The sequence below is a fragment of the Helianthus annuus genome, chromosome 1 (assembly GCF_002127325.2).
Source record: "Helianthus annuus cultivar XRQ/B chromosome 1, HanXRQr2.0-SUNRISE, whole genome shotgun sequence".
Classification (NCBI taxonomy): domain Eukaryota; kingdom Viridiplantae; phylum Streptophyta; class Magnoliopsida; order Asterales; family Asteraceae; genus Helianthus; species Helianthus annuus.
Genome location: NC_035433.2, coordinates 126,538,315 through 126,561,711, shown reverse-complemented (window position 1 = coordinate 126,561,711; position 23,397 = coordinate 126,538,315). Strand labels below are relative to the sequence as shown.

Genomic DNA, 23,397 nt, shown 5'->3' with positions numbered 1-23,397 from the left:
GTTGAAAGGTTCAACTTCGCCTAACGCAGGTCGTGGGGTCCCCCCACGTTTGCAAGACGTGGAAGTAGGTTCACTAGTTTTGTTTTGTTGTTTGCTATGGATTCTCCTCTGAAATGTGTTCAGATTCGGATGAAGGAGCAAACAGAATGTGTGTGTTGGATGTGAGAGGAAGTATCTTGCGAGAAGCAAGTACTTGCAGCGAATAACCAGAGATGTTTAAGAATCAGAGTTGTTCAGGGATGTCCTAGGAAGTAAGTGAGGTGTCGAATATATAGGAGAAAGAATCTACCAAAGAGGAATGCATTTGACTAGTGACCCTGCTTGCAGTGAGGGGCTTACCCTTTCGGGGGTTAAAGTCTTTTGACCTCTGGATAATAGAGTGTGTTCTGTAGACCTGCATTGCTTTTGCGGCTGGCGAGTTGGTGAGTTGGTGGAGATGTGACCATTTACTGTTCCCACATTGCTTTACTTCATCTCCTCAGCTTTTCAACTTTTGAAATGTTTAACCCTTTGGGCACTTATGTATTTTGGTCATTTTATTTTGTCTTGGGCTACCCCGTCATCAGGCATCATTTGTTACAATTAAGTTATAACTTGAACCCACTAATATCCAAATGAATCTATCAATCATTGTTAATACGACACTTGTAAGACATAATATAACTTGTAATCATGTCTCATTCTATCTTTATTAATCTTCAACCCTTTGCTTGATTCGTATTCTCTCATATCATATATCTTGATTCCTCTTTTGTTCGTTATATTTAAAACGAACACAAAGGCAAAACATGTGGTGATAAAATGACTTGGTATGAACATCATTCATTTACATGTATGAGCGAGTTGAGTCTTCAATATTCTTTTTGCCTTATTTTCAAAAAAGTATAATCAATTAACGTATTTATTTTATTACAAACTTTTAACATAACTTTTTTTAACGTGAAATTTGGATTACTAAAGGACCATTGGAGTATCATCATGCTACTAGGGTAATCATCCGATCATATCTATCTTCACTAGATTATAATGCCTATATATCAATTCATGAGGAAACCTGATAAATATGGAAAACCCCCTCCCCTCCCTTGTGAGAATCGAACCCAGAACTTAATGGTCCATAAGCTTTATCCACCCAAAAAATTAGGTGTTTTTATCAAAAAAAAAAAAAAAAAAAATCATTTAATCAAATTTTGGCATGTGTAATTCGTTTCCTTTAAAGTTAATCTTTCGTCCATCAGGGCTGGCCCGAAGGGTCTGCGGGATGGGCGATGGCTCAGGGCCCAAACCCATCAAGGGCCCAATTTTTTTTTTGTTTTTGTATTAATTTTACATTGTAAAGTTAGAATATATACGTAATGAATTGGAAAAATGCCGTTGTAAAGCACTTGGTTTGATGGTTTGAAAGTCACTTTAATAATAAGAAGACACGGGTTCTAATCCCGACGTCCTCAGTTTTGTTTTTCTTTTTGTTTCTTATTTATTTATTTATTAAATGCCATTAAATTAATTGTCTAATTTTGTCAAGTTACATTAAATGATTGGTGTTGATTCAAATGACACTAATTTATTTTCATATATTAAATTTTTTTTTATGTATATTTTTTAAAAATTTATATTTATGGGCCCGTATTTTTTTCGCATAGGGCCTAAAGATTTTCGAACATTTTCGGAGACGGACTACTGATCCATCATCAATAAATTACAACTCAAAGTCTCAAACTGACTCGTTATCTTATCAGTCCATTAATTGTCAACCCTAAGGGTGAGCGGAGTGGGGCGGTAAACCCACTCGGTACCGAACCCCCATCCACCGCCAACCTTTTTACCGTCAAGATGTTACCGAAATGGGGGGGCGAAATCGGTGAGTGGTCACTGAGTCGGTGAGAGGGAGGGAAGGGGGAGAGAGATGAGTGTGTGGTGGGGTCCATTCCTTCTCAACCAATCACACATTTTTTTAAATAGTTTACCTAAACCTCATTAGGTAAATTACCGCCAACGTTTTTGAGCATTAGATAAACAAATTAGGTGACTTGACATGACGCTATGTGATTTGGTGAATTGGGAGTTTACCTGTTTGGAATAGGTAACCACTCCCCTCACCCTAATGCTAAGAGAAGCATGTTGATGCTTTCATACGTATAGTAAACACGATTATTGTGTTATATATCACCCTAACGCTAAGAGAAGCATGTTGATGCTTTCATACGTATAGTAAACACGATTATTGTGTTAAATAAACATTACAATATAACTTTCAATACAAGTTACTATCAAGTCTAGGAGTGAATTCCAATAAGTGGTGATATATGATTTAAAAAAGTAGTGGTTGGTGGTTCACCAAAATGGTGATTGGATTGATGTTGCATAAAGAATCGACCAATATGGTGATTAGGCCATGTGATTCGTTGGCCTGTGGACCACAACCTCAATGTCTTATCTTCACCTTGTGGTATGCAAGTGTTGATAGTTGTCAATTCTCTTGATTCTTGTATTTGATTCGACCAATATGTTATTTGTTTTTTTTGAAGATTATATATTATTGATTAAAGAATATAGTATCTATCTCCAAAGATTATATGGTATAGTGTCTTCCAACAACAAACCATTGACTTTATGCCTCATTAAGCATCAAATTATGTTAGGTATTATCAACTTTAAAAGATTTTCAATAACTTGTAGATCTAAGTTCTTGGAATTAGAGCCGAAAAACATTTAGCATTGTGTTAAAAGAGTAGTATTTGACATGGCACATTCAATACGATTGTAGGTCCAAACATAAGCATGGTTAACTAACATGCCATTTACTTAAATACCAACACAAGCGTATTTAGTAAATAGATTACATGACAAGACATGTTTATTGTTTAAGACAATTAAAGATAAGAAGCTCAATGACATGAATGACACCCATATATTTAACTTGATTATTGACAGAATCCACTTAATACGGTTAATACCTAATAAGATATGACTATTGCAATAAAGTAAAAGCTACAATCCATAGTATTCTTAACGAACCATGTTAGCCGGTTAGGGGAAGGCAAATAATTAATATGTTCAAATATTTATAAAACTATAAATCTCCATTGTTTTGATAAACGAGTCATAACATTATGTGTCAACCTGTTAACCTTTTAACACGATTAGTTAAACGTGTAAATCGTGTCATAAACAGGTTAGGTGGGTTGAGCCTGTTTAGACACGTTTTTAATCGTGGCATTAAGGTGTTGACCTGTTATGATCTAAAACCCAATTAATTCAAACCCTAACCCGCATAACTTTGTTTTGAATAATGTTATGTTAACATGTTGTGTCATAGGTTGTTAGCTTTATATGAAATGATGCTTTGAAAGGGCACTATCATTTGTTGGAATACTTAACATACATATACATCGACATGTTTGAAGAGACTTGAACGCATGACATAGGTTGTAAAATGCTCACTAATTATATTATAACTATAATTATAGTTATAAATCTATTTATATTTGATGCTTCGGAACAGTAAGTTAATATGTCAGATGATTCACCAATATCATTAATCAAACACTGTGGTAGGAATTTATATATTAGTTGGGTTTAATATGTCAGATGACATTGTTATGATTTATGAATAAACATAGTTATGCATAATACAATAACAATTCTATAATTAGGGATGATAATGGGACGGGTTTAGGTAATCCCTACCTTAAACCCGATTAGTTAAGGTTGTTTAAAACTCGTTCCAAAACCCGTCAGGTTTCTATCAGGTAATTACTAGTTGGGGTATACAGTGGGTTTAGGGTAAAATTATATTAGGTATACAATTGGGTAAACAAGTATAGTTTAAAGGGTCAATGGGTATATCACCAAATCCTAAACTCCTCCCCCCGAAAAAAACATAATCTCAAAACCGGTCCATACCTGATTACCTGACCCCAAACTTGTCTCAAATGTTTCAGGTTTTAAGTTTACCCGTCAGGTTCGGATTTCATTGCCACCCCTAACTACGTTAAGGCCCACACATATTTGTATTGTATAAAAACATCATAAATTGGTCCCTGTGGACCACCAATAAAACCATGTTGTATTTATATATATTGTATGTATACGATCATGACCACGATTCGAAAATTGACCATTTCTATATTATATTTTGGTCATGAATTATTTCATTAAAAATCAATTATTTGACTCACTTTTTAAAAGAAGGGTTATGGTTTATTGAATTTGACATAAGTTATTACTTAAAAAAAATACAACCATATCTATTGTAATATAACTCATAGCAAAGTTATTGATACGGTATAAGAAAGGTCAGATGTAGATAAATCATAACTTAATCCCAAAGGATAAAAAGACGGTTTCTAAAGATTCTCCAGCTCCAATATTATTATATAAAATATATTTCAAATGTCTAATGTATTATATCTTAAAGCTTGCATGTTGGTAATAGAGCTATAAGTTCGTGGGTTGGTTCATCTTGTTTGTCTAAGCAGGTGAATTTAAAACGACAATTCGCATAACTTTGTTACTTAAAGAAAGAAAGAAAAATGTGTTAGCAAGCGAACTTGCATATAAGAGTTACGTTTTCAACTTTAACAACGAGTAAACTTAAGGGGAACAAGAAAAAAAATTGCTTAGCTCACAAATATTTTTAGATTATCTAAAATGGGGAACTAATGGGACACATAGCATACCCATGAACAAACGACCCATAGCGTTACTCCGTCATCTACAAATAGAAAGTAGGGGTGAGCATATAACCAAAAAAACCGTACCACACAAAAAACCGAAAAAGATGAACCAAAATTTATGGTTCAGTATCGGTATTGCATTTTATGAAAACTGAAAAAACAAACCAAATCGAATAACCCAAAAAATCATTTTTTAGTGTTTGTTATATGTTGATTCATGAAATATTAATTTTATTCCTGAATGCTAAGTATTTATAACTAGAACATGAACATATTTAGTTATCTTTAAAATATTTATCTATTGCCTACAAGAATTAACAAAAGGTTGACATAAAAATTACAGGATTTTCAAAAGTTTTATAAAAGAAAATCTCTTAACAAAAACTTAAAAAAACATAAAAAATAGATTAGAATGATAGGTTTTTGTAAACTATATTAATAAAAAGATTAAATATATCAACTTAAATGTAAACATCTAAGAAAAATTGTTAAATCTTGGATTATCCTTTTTTATTTTTAAACTTTACGCAATTTTGTTCCAAAAACCGAAAAACTAAACCAAACCGTTGCTAAAACCAAAAAACCGAACCTGGACAGTTTTCAAAAAGCGAAAACCGAACCGAACTGCACTGTGCACACCAAAGCGTGTGCGGAACAACTATGGAGACACTTACATGGGCCACATATTTTCTACTAGAAATTGGTTGATTGTGCCGCCACCATAATGCCACCTACGTTGTTGCTATCGTCGCGACACCATCTTCGCCACTGCCTTTGTTGGCACTAGCCGCCTTATAAAATATGATGGATGAACTCATTTTGATACCTATTATCTTTTTCTAAAACGGCTCATTTCAGCTCAAGTCCATTGTGATCCGGACCAAATCGATACTTTTGTAAAACAACTACTTTTGATACAAACTCATTTTGATCAGAACAGTTTTAACAGTCACGCGACCCTACAATTTTGCAGGCTTACACACATATAATCTCTTCCTACGTTTAATAACGTTCTTATAAAAATGAGTTTGAATCAAAAGTATTTCTAATCAAAGTAAGTGGGGAAGATGCCACGTCACTCGTATTTAAGACCCCTAATTATGGGTCTATTGGTGATGCTATTTTGGATTAATTTCCAAAAAAAACTATAAAATTTTTACATGATTTTTAATTCGAGAGATTAAAATACTCCTCCGCCGAACATCTCTATATAAATTTAAGTTTCACTTGCTTCAAACAGTTTCTTTAGATATTTATCACCAGCCGTTAAAATAAGTTATTTATCACCAAAATTAAGTTAATTGTACCTTCTAATATTATTTCAACCTTAAAAATATCAGATACAGTTATATTGTAACATGTTCAAACCGTTTGATTCTATAAGTATTTGTCATACCGTTATTAGTTCTCTAGAAGAATCTAAAACCCCAAATCTACACTTCAATTATTTAACTGAAAAAACATATACACTTACTTGCACATCATACCAACATCTTCTTTAAATAGCCCCCACCCCTTTCCAAGCAACTACTTCTAGTTCTCCACAATAATGGAAACCTCATTTCAAGATTCTCAATACCCGGGTCTCCAATCCTCAAACGGGTCATTTGATCGCCAAAACGGATCCGGGTTCTTCAAGAATGAAGATTTATGGCCAAAAAACCAGACCCATCGAAAGAAAAATCAAGTTTTTCTTGAAGGGTATGTTGAGACATCTGATGAAGATGAGCTTGTTAGAGCCAAAAGTTTAACAGATGAAGATCTAGAAGAACTTAAAGGGTGTTTGGATTTAGGATTTGGGTTCAGTTATGATGAGATTCCGGAGCTCTGTAACACGTTGCCCGCGCTTGAATTGTGTTATTCAATGAGCCAGAAGTTTCTCGACGAGCAGCAGAAGTCGCCGGAGTGTTCGTCGATGGTAAACGAGTCATCGTCACCGCTGCCGCCAGCCAATTGGAAGTTTTCTGCTCCTGGTGAGTCTTTTGAATTAGAAATTTGAATTTTGGTACAAGTTGGTGGTTGTTTAAATTTGAACTGAATATTTGCTGCAGGTGATGATCCTGAAGATGTGAAAGCAAGATTGAAATTCTGGGCACAAGCAGTTGCTTGCACAGTTAAATTATGCAGCTGAAATGAATATGAAGAACACATATAAAGCTTATCTGCATATGGAGTTTTGATATTAAAAAGACAAACTTTAGGGTTTTAAGTTTATATTATAATCAGAACAAGTAACAAAGTCTGCAGGAGTTTATGGATGTTGTACATAATTTCATCTTGTATCTTGTAAAGTTAATAAATTAATAAGTTCACACATGTACGTGTTATTATCTATGTCGTTTGTGAGATCGTTGTTCCCTGTCACCAGAACGCCTTGAATCAGATCGAAGATGATCATCATGACTCGACGATGTTCTGTCATGTCTACGCGAATCTCTACTCTTCCTTGAGTTGTCTTCCCTTTCATCGTACCGACGGTCACGGCTATTAGACCGTCTTTCGTGTTCATCATAATGATAACTTCTATCATGCCTGTGGCTCTTCCGGGACCCGCCGTCAGCATCTGCAGATTGCCTTTCGTCATACGAGGGATCCCTCTTCCGGGACCGACCTTCAGCGTCTACAGACCGCCTTTCGTTGTACGAGTGATCCCGGCTGCTTGATCTTCTACGGCTTCTGCTATGCTTGTCTTCTCTGTCTGAATGACTTCTTTTTCTTCTAGGTGGGGATGGAATCTTCAACCATTATAGAAAGTAATGTCAAGAAAATAAAGTATTTGATCATAAATGTAAAAGCGATGCTGGAAAGAAGTCTTTGGCATTGTCAAAGTTACACGCACCATCGGCTACCACCTTGGTTTAAAAAAACGTGTGGCATTGTTGTATGTACAACCAAATAAGCTTTATTTACAACTAAAAGTTGTGCCTAGGGCTACAAACGAACACAAACAAACGTACACTGACACTTATTAAATATTTTATTTGTTGGAATTTTGAAGTATTTAAATAAAATATAAATACTAAAAACACTAACGAACTATCAAACACAGACAAACATGTTACCGAACGTTCACGAACATAAATGAACGAATGCGGCCTCTGTTCATGTTTGTTCATTTAGCTAAACAAACGGAATTTCTTGTTTGTGTTTGTTTGTTTAATAAACGAACGAATACAAACGAACTCCCGCCGAACGGTTCACGAATTGTTCGCTGAACGTTTGGTTTGTTTGCAGCTTGTGCCTCTTCAGAAGTACATAGGCACCGCCTCAGCGCACCTTTTTAAACCAAGGCCGCCACACCATCATTTTAAGCACCGAAAAGGCAAAGTAGCAATCATGTGTGTTATATATATCCGAAATTGATAACTACTTATTATAATTCTAAATATAATAACCAATTAAACCATAAACGTTTGTTCCAAATTAACCTTTATTTAATGTTTAAATTAATGTTTTGCTAAAAAGGAAGACAACGTATTTTGTTGTCACATAGTTTGGGTCAAAACTACAAGAGAGGCAATAGAATGTCATGTTTACGCTTGTTGGTGCAGAAAATATCATTCATTTTCATGCTAATGAATTCTCATGATTGCGAGAATGAACAAAAGCATACCTCAAATCGAGACATGTAGTTTCCTTCAGGGGGAGGCGGGATCCCGAGCCGTTTCAAATCATCCAATGGAATTGGACGCCTTTTCAGGTAAATCAACAAAAAAAAAAAGAACGAAAGAAAAACAAAAGTTAGGTCCATCTCTAACGGGTCAAACAGGTTAAAAGTCACAAAAAAGTATATATTTAATGTATTTTTAACTTTGCCCTGAAATTTCAAGTATAAGAGTTGAGAATTCATACAATGGGGCACGGAACGGTCTTTCTCGTCCTCCAAAACGAAGCTGCCCTGATTCTTTTTTACCGCCGAGACCTCCTCCTAAATACATAAAATAATGTTAACAACTAATCGTAGCATACCTAAAAACATAAATTCAGTGAGCAAAATTTATATGACCTAATCTTCTTGGAATCCATCCTGGCATCAGTTGCTGCCGGTTGTAATCAACTATAATTTCAGAATCATCAATAACTGAATGGTGCGCTTTCTGCACATGCGAAAAGAGGGTGAAAATGATTATGCATAAGCATGCATACTCAAAAGCAGCAAAAAGAAACTGTTTCAGTTTGCTTACCTCATACGCTCGTTGCATCTCTCTTTCACTTTCATACTCAACAAAAGCATAACCTTGAGAGGCACCAGTAACTGTAAAATGTAAACAACTAAAAATATAGTCAGAAATACCATGCAAAAACTTGTAACAAATTTAGAAGAACTAGAACAGGAGCACTGGAATTTTAAGGTCAAAGAAAGCGAAAGTCAAACACTCAGCATTAGAGTAAACAAATTTTACAATTGTGAGATTAAAAATATAAAAATAAATAAATCCTAATTTAGTAGATTATGAGAGCATGCAATTCATAGTTGTCAACAGCAAATAGGGGGCGATAGTGACAAGCTACTTACACGCTACGTAGCGATAGCGATTAAATAGTTGGCGCTATTTCATGTTTAGTGATACACCAGAAGAAAATTTAAGAAATTCTTTATATGTATATTTTATCAAAATATGCTGTTTTTCCATATAAATACACTATTTATATTAAATATTAAATATTAAATAGTTATATTAAAACAGAAAAAACCATAATTAGCATCGCTGATTATATTAAAACGAAAAAAAGCCCTAAAATCCTGCTATTTTCCCGCTATGGAGTTGCTAACCGTCAGATTGTGACATATTGCTGCTTCGCTACGCTATTTGCTATAGCGGGTGCTATGCTCGCTATTGACAACTATGACGCGGTTGCAGACAAACTCCTATGTTAGCCCTCTAAGAACAGCATAATATATATGCATTACCGATATGGCGGACCAATCGCATGTTCTTCACTGCTCCATACTTGCTCATAGCCTATAAAACAAACGAAAAAAAACAAACATTCAGTGTCCGGTGTCCCATATATGATTTCGCACAAACAAGAATGGAACACACCATGGAAGCGTGCAGATGAAATTGCTAAGGAACTTATAACAAACTTAAAATCATTTTGCCTATATCCTAGAATCTAGTTGTTGTTCCCATGTTGAAATGAAAATCAAGAGAGACAAGTAGATCATTGCATTGACTATGGATGAAGACTTGAAGTCAAACCAAAGAACCACACATAATGACATAAATCCTCTATTTCATTATTCTTATAATGCATTCTAATTAAGGCTGCAAATGAACCAAACGTTTGGCGAACAGTTCGTGAACCGTTCGGCGGGAAGTTCGTTGTGTTCGTTCGTTTATTAAACAAACGCACACGAACAAGAAATTTCGTTCGTTTAGCTAACTAAACGAACATGAACATAGGCCGCCTTCGTTGATTTGTGTTCGTGAACGTTCGGTAACGTGTTCGTTTGTGTTCAATAGTTGATTAGTGTTTTAGTTTCTATATTTTATTTAAATACTTCAAAATTCCGACAAATAAGTGTCAGTGTATTATATATTCTGTTCATGAACACTTGTTTGTGTTCGTTTGTTTCCATTTGTGTTCATCAACATTAGTTTGTGCTCATTTGTGTTAATCAACGTTCGTTTTTGTCCGTTTCCTAAAATTAACAAACAAACACGAACAAGTTCATTTCCTTAACAAACGAACACAAACATAAAAACTCGTTCGATAAGTGTTCGTGAACACAAATATTTCTTAACAAACGAACACGAACAAGAACAAGGCCTTGTTCCTTTGCAACCCTAGCATTTTTCATGTGATTATTATTCTTAATAGTATATTTGTTCAAAATTTTCATTAACCTCAATACTGATTTGTTCAACAAGGCAGTGACAACTCAATAAAACAAACACATTACATGATTTAATTTTGCAACACCATAACTTACTACACAAATTTCACTACAAAATATCAAAACACAATTTCATAATAATAATTAGGGCAAAATCAGACCTTTCGAAGAGTATCTTCAGTGGTCAAACGAGAGAGACGACCGACGAAAAGAGTGCAATAAGGATCTTCTCCGATGACATTCGGATCGCCAAACGGATCGTCTGTAACAAACTAGGGTTTCAGCGAAGAAGAAGAAGAAATTGGAGATTAAATATGAATAAAAAGAGGAAAAAACGTACAGAGGCCAGCGGAAGAACATAAGAGAGCTCTGTAAACGGCGTTATCGTGAGGAAGAATGTCGGTGCCGTCGATACTACCGGCTTGGATAGGGTGGTAGGAGTGTGCGTAGAAGACAGAGTTCAGTTTGCTGCTGTTGTTCATGGTGTTCGTCTGTATGAAGTGATCAGGGTGTGTTTGGAAGATTGGAGTTTGTTTGTTCGGGAAATGTATAGGGGTAAACTCGAAACAAATTATTAGTAAAACGTTCATGAAACCGTGCCAAGTAGCATCAATGTCACATCTGACCATCAACATTGGAGAAACTTGTAAAAATAAAATAAATAAAAAAAAGGTAAATTACACTTTTCGTCCTTTATGTTTGTATCGGATTGCAATGGATATTCTTTAACTTCAATAATTACAGTCACAGTCCTTTATTTGGAAAACTCAGTACATCTTTCATCCTTTAGCACTAACAAAGTTAAAATTTTCAGTTAAGTCTACTTACTTAAGGGCAGTTTAGTCTTTTTATTTCATTATATAATATAAATAAAAGAAAATCTATACATATAATAAAGTAAATCGTTTTTGTCCACGTGTCATCACCAAATTATTCCTCACTAAAATTCTCCCGCCCAACACTTTTTTATCATATTGTAATTCTCGCGGATCCTTCTACTGGATCCGAATCAATTTATGGATCATACATGTTATAACCCGGTTTTGATATCCCATAACCCTAATTGCCGTTCAAACTCAACCCCTCATAACCCTAACTTCAATCGCATCAATCTGCCATTTAATCCAAGCCTTTAAAATCCTAAGTTCTATCTGTTCAAGCTATCCAAGATTCAAACGCTACCATTAATTCGATTTTAACAGTTATTTAATCAGGTATGTAAATCTGTTAGAACCCTAATTTTCGAATATTAAATCGCTTTGTTCTGTAATCAGAGGAGTAAGATTACCTTTACCCATTGTTTTATTTTTCCATTGGCCTTTTTTTGTTCTGATTTGTTTTTAGGATTTATTGTATTGTGATTAAACATTGGTAAAAGGCCGATGGATTTTTTTGTTAGATGTTGTATATGCTTAATCTATTTTATGAATTCTCTCTTTTCCAAACTTGAAATATCTATTTTTAGCTACTGGATTAATGCTCACTAAAATCAGTGTGTGAGGGTCAATTTCAATTCAATTAATATGTTAAATCATTATCGGTATAAAGGTAAAGAGTGAAGGAGCTTGTGCATTGTTTGGAAAATGGATGAATGCCGGTGGGTTAAAAAAATGATGCCAACAGAAGAAGTCATTATATTCTTATTTGTTTTTGCAGTTATTGAATCATTTGAAAGTGCCTGCATCCAGAACATCTCCACTTTCCAAACGTTAGGCATCGACGAGACTCACTTGGTCATGGGACATAAGCAAATATGGTGGGCTTCACATCTGTAATCAGTTATCTTTTATAAACTTCATAAAAAATCAATCCTTTTATTTGATTTAATCATTTGGAAGTTTCAAAATACCGATTAACAAAGTCAACAACTTTAATTGAAACATTTTAAATATTACTTAAATATTAAGGACCTGATTAAGTTATATTTTATTCAACTTATATAAGGCACAGTTTTATTGAACTCAATACACTTATTGAACTCAATACACGGGGTTTTTTAAGATATAAAATTTTTCATTACTTAATGAGTAAAATGTCATTTTCGTCACTGAAGTTTGACCACTTTTGCAACCGCATTTCCGATCCGAAAAAACAATTCAATCGTAATATAGACGAAATGGGTTTAGGTTATTCATTATTTAGTTTAAACGAGTCGGTGAACATGGTATTCGAGTAAGGAAAAGATTCATATCAGTTATGTAGGGGGGGGGGGGCAGGAGGATGCTACTGCTTTTGAAAACCAAGATCATTGTACGACTATCTTTAAATCTGCTATATTTCTTGCTTTTTTAGATTATGGTATGTTCTGCAAATGAGAACTGATGGTTATTTTTTAAGCGAGTGCAGATTCATCTCTGGAATCATTATTTAAAATGCCAGCCGTTACTCAAAACAAGTCATGTAAAAGGTGGTTAGGAGGATGCAATCAGTTATGCCAACCAAGTTCCTTGTAAGCACATCTTTTTTGCTATTAAATCCATTTTTATGTTTTTATCAATAGTTGCACTAAAACAACATTCTATGTTTAAAAGGTTTCCTTTGGGCAACCTGTAACTTACTTTATCTTTAATTCTTACCTTTCAAGATCATGGTCTGTTGAGAGCTGATCTTTTCTTTTTTGGGCGAGCGCAAATTCATCTCTTCAACCATTATATAAAACTCTAGCCGTCGTGCTTGGTTTAAGTGGTTTATAGTTTGTTCAAATTAATATTCTCTTGGTTTATAGCCGTTACTCATCTTTATTTTAGTCTCATCGTTTCATATAGCATCTCAATACCCAAAGTTATTGTGTATTTATGTTTGTAATTTTTAAATAAATGTCCCCGTCTTTGATTTGCACTTACAAGAAATATTTATTATATATTTAAATTGTTCAACCCGTGTAACACACGGGGAACTAACCTAGTAATATCATATATAAATATACCCCTTTCTCTTTCACTCTCTCTCCCACACACTTTGAACTCCTCTCTCTCTCTCTCTAAACAAACCAGCACCCACCACCACCATCAGCCCTACCAACAACCACCGTTAAGCATCAGATCTGAAGCCTCGTGTTTCAACCACCGCCGCCGCCATCACCTTCTGCCACCACCAGCAGCCACCGCCGGCACCCCACTGAAGCTTGTTCATGTTTCAACCACCGCCGCCGCAATCACCTCCTGCCACCACCACCAGCCACCGTCGGCACCCCACACCTCCTCTCTCTACATCCGACGCCCATGCTACCAACGTTGCAGTTCCTTCTCTTTTAGATTCGCTGGTGGTCACCCGTTAAGTTCTGAAGAACTAAGTCCGTCGTTGCAATTTAGTGGATTTAGGACTGATTTTAATTTTGAAATCTGGTTTTGGATTAGATTTTAGTTGTTAAGGAATTGCTTGTTTGGGTTGAATGAGCTTATGAAGTATTTATCCTTACACTGTTCTTAGAAATTGGGTTTTTTTCTTCTGATTGAGTCTATGAAATTTGGTGGTGGTGGTTGTTACAAGATCTTGTGGGTTTTTTTGTTGCAGACAATTAAGAGAGAGAGAGAGAGGAAAGGAGATAGAAGAAGAGAGAGTGAAACATATTTATTTTAGATTGAATCACAAGTTTTGTCCTTTATCTTTAGGCCTCTTTGCAGGCGGTGTCCTTTATGTTTGAAGTTGACGAGTTTTGTCCTTTATATTTAAAAATCAAGCATGTTTTACCCTTTGGGCCTAACCCAATCTGTTTTCTTAGTTAAATTTGATCACGTGCATGTCACGTGAGGGTAGTTGTGTCATTTAATGTGCCCATTCACAAATGCAGAAGATTCCCCCAAAATAGTCAACAATAAAAGTCAGAAAACAAACCAGCAGCACAAGACCAAAAACTGAAAACTCACTCTCACTCTCACTTTCACATTCTCACCACCATCATCTTCTTCTTCACTGTCACCACATTCTGCCATTGTTGTCTTTCTCTAAACCTGAACCATACAACAATGGCGGATACCTTAATATTCAACTTGAAAAACAACACTAATCTTCAACTAATCAAATACACAATCCTCCATGATATATCTCTCATTTGCTCCATAATAATATCTCACCCTCTCTACTCCTCTTACTTCATCTTCTTCTCTCGCTACTTCATCAAAATCATCTCCTTCATCTCTCCTCTGTTCATCGCCACCGTCTTCCTCTCTCTCCTCCTCACCACAACCACCGCATTCTACCCTAACTTGCCGCAGCTGGAACTCGGAATTCTTCAGATTGTTATTCAGGAACTCAAGTCGAATTCAGATGAGGTTAACGCTTACGAAAAGGATCGGAACTTTGAGGATTTTGAGATTTGTAAAATTGTGTTTGACAGTACGTTATCGATCGGCGATGGAGAAATGTGTTCAACGAAGAAGGTTCTAGAATGTTCGGTTAGTGGAGGCTGGAGAAATGATGTTAAACCTAGCTGTTATTCAGATGATGAACAATTGATGATGAACGATTTGGAGGAATGGGAAGAATTAGGGTTTGGGGTTATTTAAATTGGGGGTAAATGCTCAGGGTGCACATTAAATGACACAATTACCCTCACGTGACATGCACGTGATCAAATTTAACTGGGAAAACAGACTGGGTTAGGCCCAAAGGGTAAAACGTGCTTGATTTTTAAACATAAAGGACAAAACTCGTCAACTTTAAACATAAAGGACACCGCCTGCAAAGAGGCCTAAAGATAAAGGACAAAACTTGCTATTCACTCTTTATTTTAAATAGGGTTTTAACATATGAATTAAGTGTTTTATTTACTATTTTTTAATAAATTGGTAAAAAAGACAACTATACCCTCATTTGCAATGCATATAATTAGATTTAACAATGAAAAGTAATCGGGTTAGTGATAAAGAACGAAAGATGTACTGAGTTTTTCAAATAAAGGACTGTGACCGTAATTATTGAAGTTAAAGGCTATCTATTGCAATCCGATACAAACATAAAGGACGAAAAGTGTAATTTACCCATAAAAAAAAAGAAAACATAATACCGAGCGAAAAGCAGACATAAAATCATTGAACCATGCACGCTCGTTGCGGCGTGTTAATGCAAAAAAATTAGACTGAAATATAAAAACGTAGAAAAAATAACTAAATCGATATAGGACCCGCACGTTACGACGAATCTATCAAACGTGGAAAATAGCCGCGTTGCGACAGGCCTGTCAAACGAGAAAAATAGACGAAAATGACATTGAACCTCACACGTACGTTGTGGCTTATTAACTCGCTAAATTTAAAACGAATCGTAGAATGAAAAAAACTTGCGAAAGATGAAAAGTACGGGGAACAGAGTTGAAAATAAAAAAATGTTAGGGTTAAATTGCAAAAAAAAGAAAAGCTTTGGGTCAAAAGTAAAATGATCAAAGGGTTTAAAATACAAAAGATAAAAACCTTTGGATTTGAAGTGAAAAATCAATTTAAAAAAAAAAAAAACTCCCTTATAAAGCATTACAATGTTTCTAATTTATAGCATTAAAATATCATTTTACACATTTATAATAAAGGTTAATAACAAATGAAATATATTTAATTAAAATTGATTATCTTGTTTTTATCACTCTTGATTATCACCACCCCAGGTCATTAGTCTTGTCTACGATGAACTAAATAACAAGTGCGGCTCATTTATGGCTCAAATTTCTATAAAAGAAAATGTCAAAATGTATCTGATTAAAGTGGTTCGTCAGCTTATCTTATTTTTAAGACGATTGATTTATTATTTCATAGTTGGTTGTTATGTTTTGTTCTTGTGAAATGTAATAGTTGATATTTTTTTCATGTTTTAATCCCGTTTTAAAAGTTAGACTTGGCCATTGTCATTATTTTGTCAAGTTATCTCAAGACTAGATTCTTTCAAATATAAGAAAGACAGGATAGTGAGGATGATAAATTTTAACATTACATGACACCAAAATATGACAAACTTTAATACCACTCGATGTTAGAAGGGTTATACAAGTCAAAGTTGTGATGTATCACATAGGACGAAAGCGATAAAGATGTATACCCTATAGTAAACTTTATAATAACTCAAATACGAGCAACTTAGAGGTTGGTTACACATCTAAATGAACTTAAATAATATTTCTTTAGAATCTAGAGATGATAATGGGATGTTTCATACTCGACCCAATACATGTCAAGTATATGTTGAATGATTATTCGTCAAGTATCATGTATACTCGCTAGTTTGTTAAAATATTATCGATTGCGATTTCAAATTTTCTTTTCTATTACCATTATAGCTTATTGGGATTTCAAATTTTCTTTTCCATTACCATTGTAACTTTATAAAATTTTATGCTTTTAACAACTACAATAAATTAGAACATAATAAATTACATACGTATCATCATCACTATTAAAAGTATGAAATATCTTAAATACCTAAAATTCATAAACATATAAATTCTAAAAAATAAATTAATACTTCATATCACAAAATATATAAATAATATTATCAAACACAATAAAAGTAATAAAATTAGAGATTAAATGTATATGATTCGATAAACGGGCGTATGTTTCAAGGATCGGTATCATTTAATACTATACATGTGCGTTTTTCTTTTTGCCAATGAGATATGGTGGTAGAGTGGTAAGAGAGAAACCTGGTGTCCTAAGTGACACATGTTCGATTCCTGTTCTCCCCATTAGTTTTTGTGGCACATAGTGATAATGGGAGACTAGCCGAATATTGCTAGTTCAATCATTGAACTGAGCGGGTTTTACCTTACCGTACTATCGAGCCTTTGGGCGAATGTTCGCGGGCTTTGGCCCTAGATGAGGGTTTTCTCTACTTCTGAGACGAGTGTATCTCGATGTGGTGAATTTCGCCAGTAACACATTTAAAAAATTTATTGACTATGCTTGTCACACACGTACAATATTTAAAACTAATCTCAACTAATCTCATATTCTAATACTCCCCGAATTAGGGCTGAGAAGTATACGGTTCAGAACCGCTAGAACCGGGGAACCGAACCGAAACCGTTAGATCCAAACCGTATTTTTGTATATAGGGTCCGGTTCCGGTTCTTAAATTTGGGTAAAAATGGTTCCCGGTTCGGTTCCGGTTAAAACCACGGTTCCGGTTAAAGAACCGTTAGAACCAATTGGGATTATAAATATTTAAAACCCGATTTTGTTAATGGGCTTTCAACATTATACGACCATCCTAATTCTTATTCCCTCCTCTTATATTCATTCCACGATCTTAGCTTTCATCTTCTAATTCTTCTCCATCTCTCAACCCTAACCCTAATTGTTATCATACAAGTTCATCTCCATCAACACCCTGTAAATACAGGTGCGTTATTCTACATGACATTTTTTATAAGTGCATATATTTTCTTTCTAGATATTTGCTTTCTGATACGTATAGTTTTTTGTATGTGAAAATAAAAATTGAACAAAAATAATCAAATCAATGTTGATCAAATTGTAAATGTGTATATAAATAGTGTATCACTTAGTAAATACAGTAGATGCATTACTGATCAATCTATTCACGTGAACCAAATACAGTAGATGCATTATTCGTTTATTTTTTTAATTGCTAACACTTGGTTTCATTTAGATGTTTATGAGAAGATTGAGAGGATGAAGATCAAATGAAGTTTGAAGATGTTTGTTTTAATTGTTAAGACGGTGGTTGTAATAGTTTTATTTAGAGTTTGTTTTATGGCTTGAAATTTTTTATCGTTGCTTTGTTACTTTTATTTTTGGTTGGTTTTAACTTTGAATGTTGCAACTCTTAGTTAATGTTTTAAATGGTTTGATTCGTTTTTATTGAATTGTTAATTTTACGATTTAATTGTCAACCGGTTCCCGCGAGAACCGTTTACACGAGAACCGTTTAACCGGTTTGAAACCGAACCGGAACCGTTATAATACGGTTTGGTTCCGGTTCTTAAATTTAGCAATTAACGGTTCTGGTTCAGTTCGGTTCGATCCGATTCTGAACCGTTGCACAGCCCTACCCCGAATATTTGGATTTCTTTTTCATTTTTTTTGTTGTTAAAACAAGTTTAAAAGAATTGGTTAGAAAATGGGGAAAATTCTCCGGTATTCACATATAGCCATCACTTATAAACCCTAATTCCCAAAATCCAAAATTTTATTATATTTTCAGACAGAATGAAAAGAAACCTGATAAAGATTTATCTCCACTTACCAAACCATCTTTCTTCCTCAATCGCCACTTCAATTTCTCTAACACCAAACCCTAATTTACCCAAAATTTCCCGCCAACCCCCATTACACACCTTCTTCAAGCAATCAATAAACACTTCATCCACTGATCAATTGGAGGGACTGATCGATCCCCATTTCAATTCCCCAGATAACAGATCAAACCCACAAATTGATTCTGAAAAAACCCCCAATTTGGAAGAACAATTTGCAATCTTGCAGGGTTCGTTGTCAGTGGAAAAGATCGAATCTTGTAAGTATTCAGATGCTTATATTATTTGTAATGCAGTTAGAGATAATAAGTTGGATTTTGGTGATAAAACCCATAAGTTTCTTGCTAAGTTTAGGGAGAAACTGAGTGAGTCACTAGTGGTTGATGTGTTGAAACAACTTCCAAATGCTGAGTTAGGTGTAAAGTTTTTTATATGGGCAGGTAGACAGATAGGGTATAGTCACACATTAGCAGTGTATGATGCTTTGTTAGACATAATGCGATGTGATAACGATAATATACCCGAGGATTTCCTCCGGGAAATTAAGGATGATGACGATGAAGTGTTAGGAAAACTGCTTAATGTATTGATTCGAAAGTATTGTCGAAACGGGTCGTGGAATGTAGCGATCGAGGAGCTCGGTAGGCTTAAAGCTTTCGGATACAAAGCTTCTCGGGTGACTTATAATGCTTTAGTTCAAGCGTTTCTTGAAGCAGGTAGACTAGATTCGGCTGATCTTGTTTATCGGGAAATGGTTGATGTAGGTTACGAAATGGATGCACATACGTTAGGTTCTTTTGCGTATTCGTTGTGTAAAATCGGGAAATGGGGGGATGCGCTTGATATGGTGAAAAGAGGGAAAACTGTTGCGGATACTGTGTTGTATACGAGAATGATAGGTGGGTTGTGCGAGGGTTCGTATTTTGAAGAAGCTATGGAGTTTTTGAACCGAATGAGGTGTGATTCTTGCTGTCCGAATGTTATTACTTACCGAACGTTGCTTTGTGGGTGTTTGAATAAAGGAAAGTTGGGTAGATGTAAGATGATTCTTAGTATGATGATTGCGGAAGGGTGTTATCCGAGTCCTAAAATATATAATTCGTTAGTTCATGCTTATTGTAAGTCGGGAGACTTTAGTTACGCTTATAAGTTGGTTAAAGAAACGGGAAAATACGGCGTCCGACCCGGTCATGTAATTTACAACATTTTTATTGGTGGGATTTGTGGAAAGAACGAGATGCCGAGCGATGATAATTTAAATTTGGCCGAAATGGCTTATGGCCAAATGATAGAAGGTGGATTTGTGTTGAATAAAGTCAACGTTGCTAATTATGCTCAATGTCTTTGTGTGGCCGGCAAATTTGAGAAAGCTTATAGCGTTATTCAAGAGATGATGAAAAATGGTTTTGTACCGGACAACAGTACGTATAATAAAGTAATTAGCTTTTTGTGTGGTGCTTCGAAATTCGAGAAAGCTTTTTGGTTATTCAAAGAAATGAAAAAGAATGGTGTTGTTCCAAATGTTCATACTTATACAATGTTGATTGATACTTTTTGTAAAGCCGGATTGATACCACACGCTCGTACTTGGTTTGATGAAATGGTTGCAAATGGTTGTGCTCCAAATGTGGTCACTTATACCGCGCTTATACATGCGTATCTTAAAGCGAATAAGATAATCGATGCCAACGAGTTGTTTGAGATGATGTTATCATGTGGTTGCTCTCCAAATGTTGTCACGCTCACGGCTCTAATCGATGGTCACTGTAAAATCGGTCAAACCGAAAAGGCATTGCAGATCTACACAAGGATGAAGGGTAAAGAAATTCCCGATGTAAATATGTACTTTAAAGGTACAGAAAGCAACACGTTGGACCCAAATGTTGTAACATACGGAGCTCTGGTTGACGGTTTGTGTAAAGCGCACAAAGTTGACCAGGCGGTCAAACTTTTGGATGTGATGTCTAGTGAAGGGTGTGAACCTAACAATGTTGTGTATGATGCTCTTATCGACGGGTTGCTAAAAGACGGGAAGTTAGAGGAAGCAGAACACGTGTATTTGAAAATGTGTGAAAATGGATACAATCCAAATGTTTTTACTTACGGGGCTATGATTGATAAAATGTTCAAGGATAATCGTTTGGATCTTGCTTCGCGGGTATTATCCCAAATGCTTGAAGATTCTTGCGCGCCTAATGTCGTAATCTACACCGAAATGATCGATGGGCTTTGTAAAGTCGGGAAGACCGACGAAGCTTATCGGCTCATGGAGATGATGGAGACAAAAGGGTGTAAACCGAATGTCGTTACTTATACAGCTATGATTAATGGATTTGGAATAGCGGGAAAAGTGGAAAAAAGTCTTGAAATTTTTAAACAAATGGGTAGTAAAAGTTGTGCACCGAATTACGTTACCTACAGGGTGTTGATTCATCATTGTTGTGCTTCGGGCCGTTTGGATGAAGCCCATGGGCTTTTAGAAGAGATGAAAATGACATATTGGCCCAAACATATGGCGAGTTATCGAAAGGTTATTGAAGGGTTTAATCGGGAGTTTTTGATTAATATTGGTTTGTTAGATGATATAAGTGAGTATGATTTCGTGCCGGTCATTCCGGTCTATAAACTTTTGTTCGATAGTTATAGAAAGGCGGGAAAGTTGGAAGTGGCTTTGGAGTTACTTAAAGAAGTTAGCTCGTTATCTTCATCAATTGATAAAGATTTATACGTTTCAATGATCGAGAGTCTTTTGGTTTCACATAGGGTCGAGAAAGCTTTTGAGTTATACGCGGATATGATAAGTAAAGGCGGTGTTCCTGAATTCAGTGTCTTGGTCAACTTAGTCAAAGGTCTTGTAAAAGTCAACCGATGGGAGGAAGCAATTCAATTATCGCACAGCCTTTGTTACATGGTACACTTTATTTTAATCGCGTGTTTAATCTTTTTTTTATATATTAAAAAAATAAAAAAATATATGGTATGTGAACAGGATATTCAGTGGCTTTCTTACAACACAAATGAGAAGTAGGAATAACCGAGCTTAACTCCGTGGGGCCAAATTTGGGCTCGAATAGCTGTCCATGTCAGCATGGCAGGAAGATGAAGACACACACTTATGAGGTTATTTGCCTACGTTGTTTTCTCTTCATTCTCGTTTGTGGGACCCACTTTCAATCATGGTAAACATACATCTCATTAACGGTTAACACATATTTGTTTCTTCTCGTATCTTATAACGACCCACCTGAACATTTTATGGTCAATGCTGATGTGGCATTGTTAACTATATGTGCAGAGGTGGCAACTATGGCAACAGATCTACCCAGTCCGAGCGCCGCTTTATATTGAAAAAGCACTGGAGTCTCACAGAAATGAGTTTCATTGTTAGATGTTACATGTTTAATGAAGGGGTATATATGTATTTTCACATCATTAGCATGACTGTCTGTGGTGGGACTCTGCAGCTAGTGTAAATCATTTACAACATACAAGGACTTAGATATGGATGAGTTGACTATTTTACCCAGGACAAAGTGGCTGGGAGATGTGTGCTCTGGTGGATTCTATATGTCAATAGGTGATGTAACATAATTTAATTTTTTGACATATATACCCATTCAGTTTAATGCTTATTTCTATTTTAAATTTTGCTATAAACAAGTTAGGACATTTTAAAATAAATGGGTCATTAGTAGAGTAGCTGCTAGTATTTCGCCACTTTTTTTAACTTATAATTTTCATATATAAAGAGAGATTACTGAAGAAAATAACCAAATAACCGCCGATAGTATGTTGGTAAGCCTCCATCAGCGATTCGTTGTTGATCACTCGTTGTCACTAATGTCGTTAATTCTTTAGTGGTATCGGCCTTATGAACTCTAGTAAAATCCGTCGGTAACCTATCAATATTTTTTTATCCACGGCATGTTTTTCGACGGATCATCGACATCACCCCTTTTCACCGAGTGATGCAATTGAAGAAGAAAACAGAAGAGGAATTCGATCAAACCAAGCGTATCATTATCATTCACCTAACTTGTTTAAGTACAATTGTCAACTAACCCTAACTAACTAGCTAACTTGGTTACATCCTAACCTCTTACTATCACAGAATTACAATTAACCCCCGAGACCTTATTACTTTCTATATTATTACAAAATGGTCCTTGTAACTATACTTATGGTAACAATACTCCCCTGTTTAACAACAATCTTGTCCTCAAGATTGAAAATGAGGAAATCGCAATCGTAAATGTTCCAAATCTTCTCACGTAGCTTCTGTAACCGACATATTCTCCCAATGAACCAAGACCTACACTCCGACCCGATTATTCTTCTTGACCCACTTGCGGTCCAAAATAGCCTTGGGTTGCACCACCATTTTAGGATGGCCTGGTAAAGGAGAAATAACAGTAACAGGTCCGAGAGCAGCTTTCAATAATGACACATGAAATGTTGAATGAATCTGAGATTCAGGAGGAAGACCCAACTTAAAAGCAACCATACCCACCTTTTCTATAATCAAATAGGGTCCATAATAATGCTTCTTAATGGATGTTTGCACATATGGTTGTAACTTTACAAAGACCCAATCCCCCACGTTAAACTGCCTCTCAGTTCGTTTATGATCAGCCAATTGCTTTATTCGATTCTTGGCCTTTGCCAAGTTTGCT

General features: G+C 35.4%; 3 protein-coding genes and 1 long non-coding RNA gene across 6 annotated transcripts; 3 read left to right on the top strand and 1 right to left on the bottom strand.

The window, feature by feature from the left end:
* The first annotated feature begins 6,126 nt into the window (after nt 1-6,126).
* LOC110915403 lies at nt 6,127-7,006 on the top strand. Its single transcript, XM_022160100.2, has 2 exons — nt 6,127-6,652; nt 6,731-7,006. The coding sequence occupies exons 1-2, from the start codon at nt 6,229-6,231 to the stop codon at nt 6,808-6,810; spliced, it is 504 nt and encodes a 167-aa protein (XP_022015792.1). The 5' UTR covers nt 6,127-6,228; the 3' UTR covers nt 6,811-7,006.
* LOC110915402 (U11/U12 small nuclear ribonucleoprotein 35 kDa protein) lies at nt 6,854-11,063 on the bottom strand. Its single transcript, XM_022160099.2, has 8 exons — nt 10,862-11,063; nt 10,683-10,783; nt 9,592-9,643; nt 8,864-8,934; nt 8,686-8,776; nt 8,532-8,607; nt 8,293-8,371; nt 6,854-7,414 (listed from the first exon to the last, which is right to left on the bottom strand). Exons 1-8 carry the CDS (start codon nt 11,001-11,003, stop codon nt 7,007-7,009), a joined length of 1,020 nt encoding a protein of 339 aa, XP_022015791.1. The 5' UTR covers nt 11,004-11,063; the 3' UTR covers nt 6,854-7,006.
* A 532-nt stretch (nt 11,064-11,595) lies between these two features.
* On the top strand, nt 11,596-13,938 carry LOC110916002. Of its 3 annotated transcripts, XR_002579416.2 has the most exons (4): nt 11,596-11,735; nt 12,178-12,277; nt 12,868-12,970; nt 13,106-13,938. It is a non-coding gene; the product is annotated as an uncharacterized LOC110916002 (long non-coding RNA). The 3 variants fall into 3 exon arrangements; XR_004860794.1 differs by lacking the exon at nt 13,106-13,938 and having other exon boundaries at nt 12,868-13,097; XR_004860796.1 differs by lacking the exon at nt 13,106-13,938 and having other exon boundaries at nt 12,859-13,097.
* Nucleotides 13,939-18,590: 4,652 nt separating this feature from the next.
* Nucleotides 18,591-22,373, top strand: LOC110915606 (pentatricopeptide repeat-containing protein At1g06710, mitochondrial). Its single transcript, XM_022160331.2, has 3 exons — nt 18,591-21,635; nt 21,714-21,903; nt 22,020-22,373. The coding sequence occupies exons 1-2, from the start codon at nt 18,678-18,680 to the stop codon at nt 21,750-21,752; spliced, it is 2,997 nt and encodes a 998-aa protein (XP_022016023.1). The 5' UTR covers nt 18,591-18,677; the 3' UTR covers nt 21,753-21,903; nt 22,020-22,373.
* The last annotated feature ends 1,024 nt before the right edge of the window (nt 22,374-23,397 follow it).

What these genes read in the sequence shown, in the direction of transcription:
- LOC110915403 (XM_022160100.2), top strand. Translation starts at nt 6,229, where the DNA reads ATGGAAACCTCATTTCAAGATTCTCAATACCCGGGTCTCCAATCCTCA. An exon ending in TTGGAAGTTTTCTGCTCCTG is followed by an intron (nt 6,653 to 6,730) that starts GTGAGTCTTTTG and finishes TATTTGCTGCAG; the next exon opens with GTGATGATCCTGAAGATGTG.
- LOC110915606 (XM_022160331.2), top strand. Translation starts at nt 18,678, where the DNA reads ATGAAAAGAAACCTGATAAAGATTTATCTCCACTTACCAAACCATCTT. An exon ending in CGCACAGCCTTTGTTACATG is followed by an intron (nt 21,636 to 21,713) that starts GTACACTTTATT and finishes GTATGTGAACAG; the next exon opens with GATATTCAGTGGCTTTCTTA.
- LOC110915402 (XM_022160099.2), bottom strand. Translation starts at nt 11,003, where the DNA reads ATGAACAACAGCAGCAAACTGAACTCTGTCTTCTACGCACACTCCTAC. An exon ending in CTGAAGATACTCTTCGAAAG is followed by an intron (nt 9,644 to 10,682) that starts GTCTGATTTTGC and finishes TTTGTTTTATAG; the next exon opens with GCTATGAGCAAGTATGGAGC. An exon ending in AGATGCAACGAGCGTATGAG is followed by an intron (nt 8,777 to 8,863) that starts GTAAGCAAACTG and finishes TCGCATGTGCAG; the next exon opens with AAAGCGCACCATTCAGTTAT.